The sequence below is a fragment of the Oryzias latipes genome, chromosome 14 (assembly GCF_053564925.1).
Source record: "Oryzias latipes strain Hd-rR chromosome 14, Olatipes_Hd-rR_3.1".
NCBI lineage: Eukaryota > Metazoa > Chordata > Actinopteri > Beloniformes > Adrianichthyidae > Oryzias > Oryzias latipes.
Window position 1 is genome coordinate 21,033,043 of NC_136250.1, and position 15,336 is coordinate 21,048,378.

The 15,336-nt window shown below is 40.3% G+C and overlaps 1 protein-coding gene across 2 annotated transcripts in view; it reads right to left on the reverse strand.

The window, feature by feature from the left end:
* Window positions 1-766: 766 nt before the first annotated feature.
* The window catches only part of flrt1a (fibronectin leucine rich transmembrane protein 1a), a 69,993-nt gene continuing 55,423 nt past the window's right edge, over window positions 767-15,336 (reverse strand). For both annotated transcript variants that reach the window (XM_011483713.4, XM_078931314.1), the window contains exon 3: window positions 767-4,988. In XM_011483713.4, the coding sequence (XP_011482015.1) occupies window positions 2,855-4,912 (2,058 nt within the window). In that variant the 5' untranslated portion in view covers window positions 4,913-4,988 and the 3' untranslated portion in view covers window positions 767-2,854. The remainder of the gene's footprint in view (window positions 4,989-15,336) is intronic.

Genomic DNA, 15,336 nt, shown 5'->3' on the forward strand with positions numbered 1-15,336 from the left:
TATAGGTGCAACAAAAAAGGGTGAACAATATTGGAGCTATCCAGCTGTAAGGTTTTGAGCCAGATGCCAGAAGAGGTACATGGATCTAGTTGTCTACAAGAGGATACATCAGAATGTAGCGGATCAGGAAGCTTGTGGCCTGTCGATTGTACAAGCTTTTTCAAATAGCAATTTTTTTGGTCTGCTCTTGATTCACATCGATTTGAATGAAGAAATAATCACCTATTCTAACAATGGAAGGCAGCTTCACAGAAAGAAGAATCCTTAACAATACCAAGTGCAAAGCTCTGGAAGCAGTTTTGCTAGCATGCAGGTGCTTACATGGAGGTTGCATTTGGATGCAGAGATCTTGTTTTTTTATTAGTTTGTGATTTGGTGGTAAATGTGAATAGAGGCTAACAGGGTAGTTAGTTGAGATGATCGATTGGGCTCTGCTGCGATTTAAGGCCACCATATCTAGTGTAAATGTGCCCCTAGAGTAAACTCACAATTCTACAGCTTATCTGTGTACATGCCTTTGTATGGTCCAGTCAAAGCCATAAACCATCATGGACAGCACCCTATTAAGTCCAGCTTTGTCTCATATTTTGAGCCGGTCCCCAGCATCAGGCTTCAGGCTTTGTTTTACTGCGCCATGCTTCCTGTGCTGATCACAAAAATAACAGCATGTAGCTTCAGCCGCTGTCTCAAAAACAAACTATTAAAGCAGGAAACCAGGTCCGACCATTGGTTATATGGAGCTGTAAAAAGAAAAACTCCATGGCAGTTTGCAGGAATAACAAGATTATAAAATTTTTATTGATTCCCTCTAAAGACAAACTGAAAAAAGCAAAATTCCAGACACATCTCAGGTTCACAGATTTTTTTTAAAACACAAAAGTTATGACACCTTCAAAGATTTCACTAGAAAAAAAAAAATCATGTGGCTGTGGCCATGGTTTTATTTATACAAATAAAGAGAAAGTACACATCTTTAATAGACCCACTATAAAATAACAATTACAATACATCAACATTCCCCACAACAGAATTAGCGAGGCTGGTAAGATTTGCTTAAGCCAGTTAATTTGGGTGCAAGTTCAAATATACATTCCACTGACGTATTGTCTGACACCAGTGTAAACCTCTGCCGGACAGAACAGTCAAGGAAGCACAGTTGGTTTCCCCTTTGGAAGCAACACAGTGGTAAACGACTGATGGACAATATTAAACCTAAGGGTAGGAGCCAGGTATGACAAGGAGATTTATGTGTGTTTAAACCCAACAGCATCAAAGCCATCAATTCTGCATCGTTATCGGTGCACTGCAATGTTTCTTCACCCTCCATCTCTGCATATCTGTCACTACATTTCTCCCTCTCCCTTGCTAAGTGCTAACACATTTACATTTTTAGTGCTGCTTGGTCATAAAAATGTGGAATGAGTAGAGGCCTTTTCCTCCGCTAAGACAAACATCATTGAACTCCAATCACGGATGAGTCACCCTGTCTCCCAGCTCTTCTCCCCCAGCTTTCCATACACACACCCACCCAACCCCACAGCTTGGCCGTCGCCCCACAGTGTAGGTCAACAGTGTTGCGGTTTGAGTCTTCTCAGTTGCGCTCACAGTTCTTGGCCTCACCTTGAGGTCCACTCACATGAGTTCGCCTCCAGTAGGAGGCTCCAACTTTGTCCAGTCTGTCAGAACACAGGGGAAAGTTTTTCACAACCAAATGTCAGCTAACTGAAGTCACAGGTGAAGCACAAAGACAACATTGAAAAGAGCAATTGAGGTTGGTCTCTAATGTCTGAGTCGGCAAACATGCTAGTCTTTGGGCGGAATCTAATTTTAAAATTACATAACAATACAGTCGGTCTCAACCAAGAACAACCTTTTATATTTTTAAGAAAATACAAACCTGTAGACGTCCATTTAAATGTTGTTTTCCTCACTTTTAGTTTAGATGAAACAAAGCCACTTTTGTCTTTAGTTGCTGAGTTTCTTCAATAGTAACACAAAATGGATAAAAATATATAAAAAGCTGTTTTAGCAGATAAAATAAACTAATAAGGAGTGCTTTGCAGAAATGTATTAACAAATTACTCATAAAAACAGCAGATCATCTTCCTGACACAGCCCAGTCAGCATGAAAGGAAAGTAAGGACATGCTTGTGCTGCATTTCTTGTTGCAACACTACAATACTGATCTCAGGAAGTATAACAAAAAGTCTGTAATCTACTCCCAAAGGTAATACCAAACCTATTTTAAGACAAGCGGTTACTGGGTTGTTTGAAACAAAACAATTCACAGCTTTACACAGCCCTTTCCTTGGGTATGGTAGGGCACATCGATATTAATTGAGGCATTCGGGACCAGGAGTTAATAGGACTACATAAGTGTGTGTGTGCAACTGGTGAGCAAGAAATTAATACCCAAAATGTCCGTTTCTCTACTCAATAAATTTTGAATTAGCTGCTGTGGCTTCTGTGCTGAAAAAAAAAACTTTACCTGTGCCCACGCTAATTTCGACCCACCCACTGAGGATACATTCTTTGCCAACATGTCACAGAGAAAGAGCAAAAAAAGGATTCATACACAGACCATTACTAAGATGGTGAAAAAAACACACTCAGCTGTGCGTCGACACCTGTGGCACTGGCTGCTGCCTCCTGCTGTGTGAGCTGTTCCCACATAGTCTCAGTTTTAGTGAATCACTTGCAGTACTTTCAGTGTGGTGAACAGCAGGTCTTTTTGGAATGGGAGACCAGAGGAAGAAGGCACAGAGGGGTGCTTCAGAAGTGTCCATGCCAAGGGAAATTGTGCATTTATACAGTTTTACCATTAATACTTATGAACAGCATCTCCTGCACTACATCATGTGTAACAATAGTCTATATCTGGGATTTCCCCTTCTCTATAGCCACGGTTGGTGCCATGCCCTGTGTTGGTAACATGGTTGGAACCTTTGTATAAGCCAGTGCCATTGGAGGGGAAGATGGTATGAATGATGTAATCCTCTCTTAAGAGTTTTGGCTGCATTGGTTGACAAGCTGCCATAGGTGTCATCTGGAAACCGGGGCCACGAATCTCCAAGATGGTATTGTCTTTCTTGGTGCCAGATTCAATATAGTCATCATAGTTTTTGCTTTTTCTCGAACTGTTGCGAGCGTAGGTTTCACGGGAACACAAATGACCAGTCCTGTGTCCATACCAACAAAATATACCAAAAATCAGAGCCAGGGATACAGTAGCAGTTGCTCCACCAATAATCCCTGCAAGTGGAAGCGCTGTAATCTGTTGTGAGTTGTCATTTTCCCCCTCTTCTAATGGGCTGAGGTCTGAAGTTTCTGCTTTTGCGCAAACTAAAGCTTCATCAGAGTCAACATCTCCAGAAATTAAACCTTTGCTCTCTGAACTGCCAGGCAGTGGCACCATGCAGATGATGTAGCTGGACCGAGGTTGAAGGGAGGTTAGCAGATACTCTCGACGATCACCCCGGACAAGTGTCTCTGTGATCGATCCCATGGCATTCCCAGTACCAAGTCGGAGCCAGCTCAGTCTAAAAGAGGAGCTTGGCTGAGCCACACTCCAGGTAACACGAATACTATTGTGAGAAAGAGGTTTCACATTTAGGGCCAAACTCTTCCCCACACCACTGCTGCTAAGTGTGTAATCTAAACCAGAGTCGGGGATCCCCAAGCCAGGTCGTTTTGAGCGGAGGGTGAAGAGTGAACCCTGTGGAGGGGCATTTGTGGTTGAACTTTCTGCTCCGGTTCCACCCACTTTGTCCTTAGCCCCTGATATTCTTATTACCTCACATTCCTCCATCTCACTCACCAAATCAATCAAGGCCATGTCACGTACTCGTTCAGGCCCATGGCAGGTAAGACCTCTGACAGTGATGGAGTTTCCACGGGCTCGCAACCAGTCAAACAACCAACGTAGGTTGCAGCCACAGTGCCAGGGGTTTCCGCGCACCAGCAGTTGACCAAGATTGTCAAGGTCTTTGAACAGTCCTCTTGGAAGAGTAGTCAGGTTGTTTCCTGACAAATCCAGCCTCTGAAGCTTGTGCATGCTATCCAAGGAACCTCGAGGCATATGAGTCAGAGCATTGTCCTGTAGAGACAGTCTTTGTAGATGGTTTGTGGGCAGGTTAGCAGGAGGTGTCTGCAGGGAGTTTCGTACTAAGGACAACTCGGTCAAGTTTGAAAGGCGGGAGAATGTGTCGTCGGCAATCCTCTGGTTTGCTAGAAGGTTCCCATCCAGCACGAGACATCTGAGTGAGGTGAGACCTCGGAAGGCATGAGTCGGGATGGTGGAAATGCGGTTATCATCTAGACGAAGTTCCTCCAAAGAAGCTGGCAGTCCTGAGGGGATACTAGACAAATGATTCCGGGAAAGGAAAAGAAGGCGCAATCGTGGGTTGTCAGCAAAGGCCTGATCTTCAATGGACACAGTGGAAATAGAGTTATCATCTAGGTGCAGCTTCTCCAACAAGGGCATTCGAGCCAAAGCATTGCGAGGAATGACGCGGATGTTGTTGTCCTGCAAGTGCAGTTCACGAACAGACGGTGGGAGCTGCATGGGAAATTCATCCAGCTCATTATCATAAAGGTAGACAACACGGACAGAAAGCTGGCGCACCAGGGAGGAGGGAAGCCCTGGGTTGTTTATGTGATTGTTCTGGAGGTACAGGACAGATGCAGAGGGAGGCAGTGATGGGATGGAGCTCAGCCCACGATCATTACAATAGATAAAGTCCTCGTCGCACCTGCATACATTAGGACATGTCATGTCCATGTCTCTAATGTACCCCTGTAGTGTGGAAGAAACAAACTGATCTACACCAGCATGTAATCCCAAGAAAAGAAAAAGCATGAAAATCCAGGTTTGTAGTCTGGCATTGTATCCAGGATCCATTATGGTGACCATAAGGAGTACCCCTTTGTTTCAAAGTTGTGTTAATCCTCAAAGTGCTCCACCAAGCAGGAATCCTGTGACCTCCACCCTGGGGGAGAAAGAGAAAAAAACAATTAACTTTGATGTACAGATGTATATTGTTGTTGGTGATGGCTAATGTGAAATATATTAAGGTTAATGAGGTCAGATGCGTGTTGCTGATGCATTGGTGCATGCTTCTGTCAAAAAAAGCCTCTGCACTGCAGACAATATTTGAGTTTAACTATTAAGACAGTTCAAAAGTTACAAAATGGGAAACTTTGCTTTGTGCCGTTCTACTATGTACCATCAAAGTGGATACTTTAGATGAATCCACTCACACTTACAATTAGGCCCTCAGAGTAAATATAAATTCCCAACAATACATTTCATGTTTAAATTATGTAGTGCATCTTGCAAAGCTTCACATCTACAGTACATTAGGAGTTGCAGATGGCTGTGTTAGCAAGACAGCACGGAGAATATTCATTATCGGGTAAGAAGAACATGTTTTAGTGCAGAGTGGGGGTCATGAGGCATTCAGAATGGCACATAAGTGCAATAAAATAATAATGCAGAGATCATCTGCAGCTGAATGAATGTTATGTAACATCCAATTAACTGGCTGCCGTCATTTTAATTATGCAAACCTCAGACGTTGATTGGCATCTTGTTTGTCGTTGTTACTCATGAAGATTATCCCGAAACACTTAATTGACTACAGGTATTTGGAAACAGGTAAATTGCAACGCTGTCAGTGACAACTTGAGCCCATCACTGTCTTCAATAGGCTGAAATGTTGGGCAAACTCTTTAGACCCACACAGCTGCAAACACAATCAGGCTGCAGTATTGATTTCCTCGCAAATGCGAACTGGTCTGCCAGAGTCCATCGCTTTCATGGAGATTACAGGGTTTTTAAAAGTCGAAGCCAAACATGTCCATAAATAAGCAGATGCACTACCAGCATTGTTGGCTAAGAAACAGATTTGAATACTGTGTTTTCCGCACAACAAGATGTACTTAAAAGCCGTATTTTTTTTTCAAAAGGTGACACTGCATCTTATAATCCGGAGCCCCGTATATATGGATTCATTCTGGTTGTGTTTACTGATATTGAAGTGAACACAGGGCTCTGTCAAACTTTCAGTTAGCTTTTTTTCTGCATTTGCAACTCCTATAAGATTGGGAGTTATTATAAATATCCTAACGTGTATTTAGCCATCCCTGCTATGAGGTGCAGGTAGAATATCCCAGAGAGGGGGGCAAGTCTGGGTGTGCTAAATGTTTGGGGTGTCATATCCCTCCGAGCTCCTAAAATGCATAGAAAACCATGCTATAATCATCAGTTCATCTATCCATACATCCATATCTATAAAGTTTTATGTTGAATGCTCTTCCTGACTCTAGCTTCTTTTAGTCATTTTTCTTTCTTTCAAAAATTGTGGATTTTTGCGGGCCATCACATTTTGGGGGGCAGTCATGACATTTAAGGCCCCCCCTAGCGCTAGCTTGTCACTAACAAATTGTAGAGTTACTGTGAACGCAATTAATAAAATGTCTGAGAGACTGACAAACTTTATCTCTGATCCTTTTTTCTCAACTCACACTATATATGACATAGTTTCAAAAATAGACCTTTTATAATTCAGTTTGTCCTATAGTGCGGAAAACACAGTCATCAAAATAAAAATTTTACTAAGTTGTTTTTGCTAAAAAGTAAAATGTGAAAACTAGTTCAACTCTAGAGTACGTTTGTCCCAGGAGAGGAGGACTGCATTTGATCTTCCCTAATGGTCCTGGTTGTCATGAAAAACAGTGGATTAAATTGCTTTTTTGTTTGCAAAAATGTAAGCATAAGTACAATTTTAACTCGACTTGTTCCTGCTAAATGCAGTAAATAAAAAACTAAATTGTTAAAGCTTTTCATGAAACATTTGTTCACTTGTTCCAGTTTGACGCAGTTGGGCACTCAGGGCTTATAAAACCGGGGCTATCCTGAAATGCTCGAAAAATATGCACTATTTATTTACTCACTCCCCACTAATCCTATTTTTTGTCTTTTTCCACGTCAGTCTTCATGGCACAGCAACTAAAGCCAATTAACTTTAAGTGGTACCTAAAAAGTAAAATAATAAATTTTTTAAAGCTGATATTGCAACTTTAGTGAGTTTGATATTGATTAATTTTACAAGTAGGAAGGCGTTTATTTGCTGTGTCCTGCTGCTTAAATGGCTTCAGAGTGTGCAGGTTTGTGTCTGACAGAGAGAAGCAGTGATGTGCTAAAGAATGGATGACTTTTGAATCCCATGAGCTTCAGCAGTGAGTCTCTTAAAGACTGGAGTATTTGGGTCAGCCTTTAAAAAAACAAGATAGATGTGGTGTGATACTGAAGTGGTGCAAAGAGCCAGAGGGATTAATAGAGCCTATTGAGCTGTGATTCTCTGGATTAAGCAGTTGCAGTAAAAAAAAAAAAAACAGAATAAAAAATTGCAGATGCTCTTTTTTTTTAGGTTGTTTTCTTTTCTTTTCAGGGAAAACATAAAAGGGTAAAGGCCATTTTGTGTTTGTGAACGTGCTAGACCCACTCGTTGTTGCTCAATGAAACTGAAAGCATTAACCCACATGTGGACAATTTATGGTTCTACTACCCAGTTGCCTAAGGTGGGGGTTAAAGCAGAGATGTGGGACAATGTGTGAGACAGACAGACAGCCGCCTGAGGCAGTGTACAGTACACACAACAACCCCCAATCTAATACTGGGGGTCTAATACATAAAAACAGACACACAAAAGGGGGGGGGGGGGGGTGACAGCACCTTTTAGCAAGACCTCTGAATCTCATCTCTCCCCTAAGACCCCCTCAGAGGGTTGGGGCTGAGAAATCTGGAAAACTGGATTTGAAACGGCCGAAGGGCCCACTGATGTATCAGGAAATCCACTTTACTGATGGCATAGAAAAGATAATTGTGGGCCGCAGCTTATCTCACACGACATGTTCATGGATCACAGACTGGATTTGTGGACAGGACATGCGGAAAAGATGATGCAAAACATGATGGTTGCAGTGATGACAGATACTAATCAAGAGATTGCAGATATAAAAAAAAACCTGCAGACAGAAAATGACAGTCTAGTCATTTGCCGTGATCATGGGAGGCATGGGGATTTATTTGTGTCTGCATAAAAAGGCACATTGCATCTTTGGAAAATTGCACTATAATCTCATAATGAAAAAAAAAGTCCAGTCTTTTAGGCAAAAGGGAAAATTGCTTTTTTGTATCACATAGTTTCAAATTCTATTAAATGCACGTGAATGGACCTCAGATTTTTGTGACTGTTTGCATTCAGTGCCCAACATCTTTTCAGCAGGAATGAGTTGCTGTGAATCTGCTTTTTAAGGCAAATCCATCATGAATTATGTAACGTAGCAATGCATTACACTGTTATCAAATTCAAACAATCTTTTTTCTCAGAAAACTCACTTTCATTATGTAGCCTATGTGTCAGTTTCAGAGAATGCAGTGGGATTTGCATTTTTCTTTTATCTTTGCTTCTTACTGGAACATTAGAGCTGAAAAACATTTTTTGATGTGTGACCACAGTTCTATTTATTTAAGTAATTTTTTTTTTTTTGGTCTTGTTTTTTTCTAACTTATCCGTCTTTGGTTTAAGTGAAAAAAATCTTGATCATTCATGAATTTAAATTGTAGCTAAAATGAAGGAAAATATTAGGTTTTGACATATGTTTAACCTCTGCTATCTTTGTTAATTCAAAAGCACATAGCTGCAGAATTTAAATCCGAAGTAGATTACCTCTTACAGTTTACAAAAGTTGCAGTTTCAGTTGATTGTATTAAAGCCACCAGTCTAAAAATGCAATTTAACTCAAACCAAGGTGTGTTATGGCGTCTAGTGATGGGTAAAGTGATATTTTATGATGGAAAAGTGACAAATTGTTTCAAACAAGTATTAAAAACTGCTAATATCTAAGCAGTTTAAAAAAAAAGGTCTTTTAAAAGAGTTAAACCAAGATGAAACCCTTTACATTTTGACCAATAATTCTAATCAGATTACATCAAAGTTTATCAAATCAAAACATGTAAACAATGAGAAAAATTCTGTTTACAAGCATTCTGATTACATTTAAATGTCTGATGTGTTCTGTTTAATATCTTTAAATAATTTTTTATTGTTTTATTTGCTTCTTTGTAATGTGTTCTTAAGTGTTGAGAAACACCTAGAGATAAAATGTCATTATAATGTTATAATTACCACAGAATAAAATACAAAGAATGTGAAAATTCTTTCAAAATAAAAAATAAAAAATAAAAATAAAAAACAACAAAATTATTTTGGTGAAGTCTTTATAGCAACAATGAGGATATTTCTTATGCATAAAACTGACGTTAAAAACGAAAAAATCATAGGTTTAAAGAATACATCTGCATCACTGTCATGGCTTGTGTCTTAAATGTTGGATTTTGATACAAAATGGAATAAATTCTGCTTCGATCAATAGACTTTAAAGTACAAATCTGTGATTACAGTAAAACTGTTTTACTGTTAACAGTTGAGTGGGTTTTTTAAAAGTTACTTTTTACTCTTACTTAAGTTGGATCACTACTTTTGCCTTTTAGTTGAAGTTACCCCACTGTAAAGTAATTTTTCTTCTAACTAAGTGCATGTTTTGGATACTTTTCTCATCTCAGCTTTTTATGAAATCCTAACAGAAGAAAAACATGAAGAAAAAGTAAGTTTTGTCCTAAACAGTAAGACATAGAATCTCTCTTCCTTTTTATGTGAAATCAATATTTTACTGGACGAAGCCAAAAAGAGGCTGCAAAGTTGTTTAACATACCCTGCAGGTTTATATTTAATGGCCATGTGATGTAAGTATGGAGGATATAAATAAATATTTCATTCACAAATCTCGATGACAAAGACAACAGGAAGAGTTGGTTTGATCTGCAGCTTCACTTTAATGTTGAAGTTTTTGCTTTAGAATTGAGTGTTTGTTGGTGGCTGTGCAGCTTACAGGACCCTGAAGTAAATGGATATATAGCTTCACGGCACCATAATGCATTTGATCCCTACAGCACCGTAACGCGTTCTGTCATGCCACAAGTCTAATCCCCCGGCCTCCTTGATGCAGCTGCTGCTGCCCCTGAATTCCTTCTGCTCGGTGTTCAGGACAACCACACTGCAGGTAAATCCGTCAACAAAAGCGCGCTGCAGCTCTTTGCAGCAGTGCGCTCATGTGTTGTGTGCAAAGTCGGGGCTAAATCTTACATGGGGTGACAGGGTTTTTGCAAGGGTTTTATTTGAGATGGCATGCATGCTATCATTGATCAGTGCTGTAATCCGGCAGACTTCTAACGGTAATAAAAAAAGAAGCAGTGGAACAAATTAAAGGCTCATCAGTAAATGTTCTACTGTGTTTCTATTATAAAGTGAAATATGTTATGCGTTACGTACAAATGTGAATAAAAACACTTTATGCTTTTAAATGTCTAATTATATTATTAATAAAAGTATTGAAAGATAAGTAGCAGTAATGTTAAGGGTTTGGGACCAGCAAGAACTACATCCTGGCCGACTGTCAAACCTCAAATTAGCTTCATATTCTGATTTAGTGTTTTAATTAAAAGTGTAGAACATAGCAAATGCTATAGTATATATACAAATTGCCTTTTTTTCTCTATAGTTTGGCCAGGGTTGCAACATAGGCTACGTTCACACTGCAGGCTGAAACGACCCAATTCCGATTATTCTGCCCCTATGCGACCTGTATCTGATCTTTTCATGCCAGTCTGAACGAAACAGATCCGATCTTCTCAAATGCGACCCAGGTCACCTGGGTAAGTGGTCCTGAATCCGATACGTATCCAATCTTTTCAAATGCGACCGCCGTCTGACCGGCCAGGTCACATGAATCCGACCCGTAGGTCATCGATACGCTACAAAAGTCATAATTCTGAAGTAGGCGGGAACTAGAACATAAACAACACCCATGGTGGACGATGCTGCTGAGACCAGTCAGTGGAAGGGAAGCGAGGTCACCGATTTGATTAATATTTGGGGTGAAAGCTCTATTCAGGCCAAACTTGAGGGCTCTTATTGCAACCAGGCGGTTTTGGAAAAAGATTCCAGCGAAATGGCAGAGTGTGGTGTTGAACCTTTCCCGCGATGACTTTTTTGTCCCTTTCCGACCGTGGTCAGAAGCGCGGGGGACCGAAGGCGGATCCTCTTTCAGGGTTCACTTCCCCGTTCTGACCCTCAGATATACTCAGACATGACTTGTATGTGTCATTTATTTGTCATTTTCTCACTATCCACCGCTAGAGGCCGCTGTAGGTGTATGTCTGTCAGTATTTGCTACTGACAGCAATGTGGAAGAAGAAGCGCCGCTCAGTCTGACCAGCAGGTGGAGTCCAAAACCAACATGGAGGAGAATCTGATCGTTCTCCTGAACTTTGAATATTTGCGTTATTTTGCATTGAGACATTAATCTTGTTTTTTGTTTTCCCTCCTTGAATGAACCCCTGAACCAAGACATGGAGACATGTTTACCAGTGCTTTAGTAGAGCTCTATAGAAAGAATCCGTGTCTTTCATGCATTGTGATTGAGACATACAGTCAATGCTTCCATGTAGCGACGACGCTAAAAACATTTGACAGTAGCTCCTCCCACACGTGGCGGGAGCATCAAGTTTATGAACATGTTTTTGGACAAGCATCGAGCCTTTAATTTGACACACATCAAAACTGAGGTGGCAGATGCAAATTTGACGTGTGAATTGCGTTTGGTGTGAACGTAATTCACAGCTAATTTGAGTTGTAGGTTAGGTTATTATGAGGACATGTGAACGTTTTTTGCATTATAATTGTTCTGATTCTGGCGTTTTATTTCAATGCTGGATTTTCCCGACATGTTCACTTTTTGGAATCAGCTGTGCCTTAGCTGTTGAATACCCTTCCTGACACAGCATTGCATTTTTATCTGGGCTGGGGACCGGCACAGGGGGAACCAGACACTGGATAAAGCTCATTTTGCACCCTGGGACTTGAACCCTGCCATGTGCCAGCCCTGCACTTCACCAACTAAACCATCCAGCTGGATTTTCCTGACATCATTTTGAAAACGTAGAGCTGCTAGTATTTTTATTACTTTTCTGATTCGACTGAGCTAAACGACATTACCTTACTTTGTTCAGTTACTGTTTGAAAAATTGAATCCTATTATTTGATTTCTTGGTTATAGTTTGGTGTTGTCACAACTACTCTTGTTTTTTTCTTTCCTTTCTGTGCACTTAAGTTCATGTTTTCATTGTTGGATCCTCAGTATGACATAATTTCCTTTTTTCTTTCTGTCCCGTTAGTCCAATTCTTTCAGTTTATTCCCTCTATTCTTCTGCATGTGTTCAAAAATATACTCATCCAAACCTTCTCAGATTTAGAGGGAGCTCTATGTCCTGCACTGGAGCTTAGCTGAACACTGAGATGCTGAACACAGGAACAGAAATAGTGTGAAATTCAATCCAAGACATCTAAAAAAAACTTCCCACTACTACTGCAAGATTCAACGATCTAGTTATTTGATAAACAACCAACAAGAAAATTGGGATTTGGGCTCATAAGTAGCTTAAGTTGTGCCAAACTGTCTTTTGTGATACTGTGGACTTCAATCACGGCCACCTGGTTTGAACATTAATTGGTTTTACCTTTAGGGCTTTTGTTACACAAAATAGAGGAAACTGTGTAATTTCAAGATTTATTTATTTTTTTTAACTTGTCCTGTCCAACAGCTGGGCAGGCAGATGAGAGCTGACGGCCTCTTGTGTTGGACATATTTTACTTTAGCAAGAGGGGTTATTAATCTTCAGACAAACCAAAGGTCTGTCTGAATAAACCCCTTTTGTAATTGAGGCAAAACTTTATTAATTTCAACCATGTTTGAAAATCTTTGGTGTTGGACCGGACGGAAAAGGAAAGAAGGGAAGAAGAGAGAGAGGGATGTTAGAGAGGGGGGGGGGGGGGGTTAGGAGGGTGATAATAGGAGGGGAGGGGGATAAGACAATGAAGCAGCATAAAGCAACAAGTTCACTGGTTGTTTATCATTACGGTAAGGTTCAAATGTAGTACAAAAAGGGCGGGGCCTGCCACACACACTCAAATGTTATCAACACACATGTCAACATGCACACAAAACAGATAGTGTTCACACACGCATACGGATGCCTTAAAAGCATTCATTCATTCATCTTCTTGACCGTTTTTCCCTTTCGGGGTCACGGGGGTTGCCGGAGCCTATCCCGGCCACTTGGGCGTAGGCAAGGGATGCCCTGGACTGACTGCACACTCACATTCTCACTTGGGACAATTTAGAGTAACCAATTAACCTATGAAGCCTGTTTTTGGACAGTGGGAGAAAACCCACGGATGCACATGGAGAACATACAAACTCCACACAGAAAGGTCCCCCATTGGTGTTCTGTTCCAGGTCCCCCAGCCGGGACTTGAACCAGAAGCCTTCTTGCTGTGAGGCAAGAGCGCTAACCCCTGCACCTTCTTCAGTTTGAGAAAATACACTTGATCATTTCAAATTAGACTTAAAAAAGGCAGATTTATCTGCTTCCTCCAAGTCAAGGAGTCAGCCTGTGGTTGTCACGGTTCAGCAACAACTCTGATTGGATTTTTTTTTAGAGGCAGGCAGAGGGAGGTTGGTTAACTTAATTGGTTAAATTTGGATTCAACCCTGACAAGATAGAAACACAGCTGTGGGGGAGGCAGACTCTAAACAAAGCTGCTGCTTTGGGCTACAAAATTAAAATCAGAAATCTCAGAGGAGCCAGAAAAAGATAACAATGGTGGAAAACCTTTCCATGATACAGCCAGGTTATGCCCTGCAGCCGCACAGGAGGTGCAAAATGAATGAAGAAAATTAAAAAGTAGCAGCTAGTAGCACAGAATACATGTTACACAGTAACAACCTGGAAATAAAAGAATTACATTTAAAAAAAATAATATAAAACCACAAAGTTACAACCATTGCTTTGTCATTTTCTAATGACTTGTTTTCTACACCATAATTTCCACACTTTAAAGTGCACCTAAAATCCTTTTTTTTTTTAAATAAACAACAACAGTGTGTCTTGTACTCTGGAGGGCCTTCTGTATGGATAAATTCTGCTGTAAACAAGGTAGGGAGTAATTGTGAATACAGTGTGTGAACGCAGATAACTTGTAGAGGTGTTGGACTGTCTTTTTATGTTACTAGCAAAGTTGGTGAGAATTACCAGACCAAGATGCCAGTCGATCACTCATGTTAACTTTAAGCCAATTAAAAGGCAGCAATTATATGATGCCCTAAGAAAGTAACCAATCAGAGGAAAGCGAGGAAGGACATCAGCTGAAAAAGTGGAATGCAGATGAAAGAGAGACTTTGACTCTCTTGAATGATTGCAATATTTAATCCTTGGGCACGGAAGTTTAGCAAATAGCACTGCTGCCTCACAGTAGGGATAGGCTCCAGCAACCCTGTGACCACAAAGGGGTTAAGCGGGGTTGGACAATAGATGGATGGATTTAATTTTGGTTTAAAGATATGAGAGAGTAAGATTAGAAAATAGCATGACATGATTACTTTTGTTGACTCTGATTAATTTCGAAATAGTTCCAAAACCGAAAAAGTTTAGGTTACGATCTTGATATATAAAAAAGTATTTCTTCAAGAACAAGTTGCAGACTCAACATGAACATAATTCAGACATCATGTTGTTTGGAGTTCTTTGACTTATAAATTAAATAGAGATCAAGCTCGATCAAAGCTTCTCATACTGTAAAAGCTTGTATTCAGCATACCCACCACTAAAATAAAGCCTGCATCCACCTACATCACAGCTGCAAAAATACCAAGAATGACTCATAAAATCAGATATAAAACATGACGCTTTCACTGCCTACTAGAACATAAATCAGCCTCCATGACATTCTGGTGATCTTTTTATCGGATCCTTAAATTTTCCTCATAGAGATTTGGACAACTGTGTTCTGACTGATCATTTCACCAGTCAGCTGTCAGTGCAGCACAAATTGCTCTGAATTGTTTTACGACTCTACTGTGTTTCTTTCTCCAACACGTCTGCTTGTAAATACTTTTTGTTTGTGCAGATTTTTTGTATAATGAGAAAAAGTTGATTACATTGATTTTTGCAAAATTTGGGACACAAAAGCAGCTTGAACATCCAGAACGTGAACTGATCTCTGGTTGTGTTTAAAGACACTGTAAATAAATTTTCTTTTTTTCACTTGAAACTGTAAGAATCTCTCTGTATGAGAAAACCACTGGAGAAACACACACAAACCACCCGCCCGCCTGCTCAGGGCTCAAAAATGATCTTATGTTGGGTACATATTG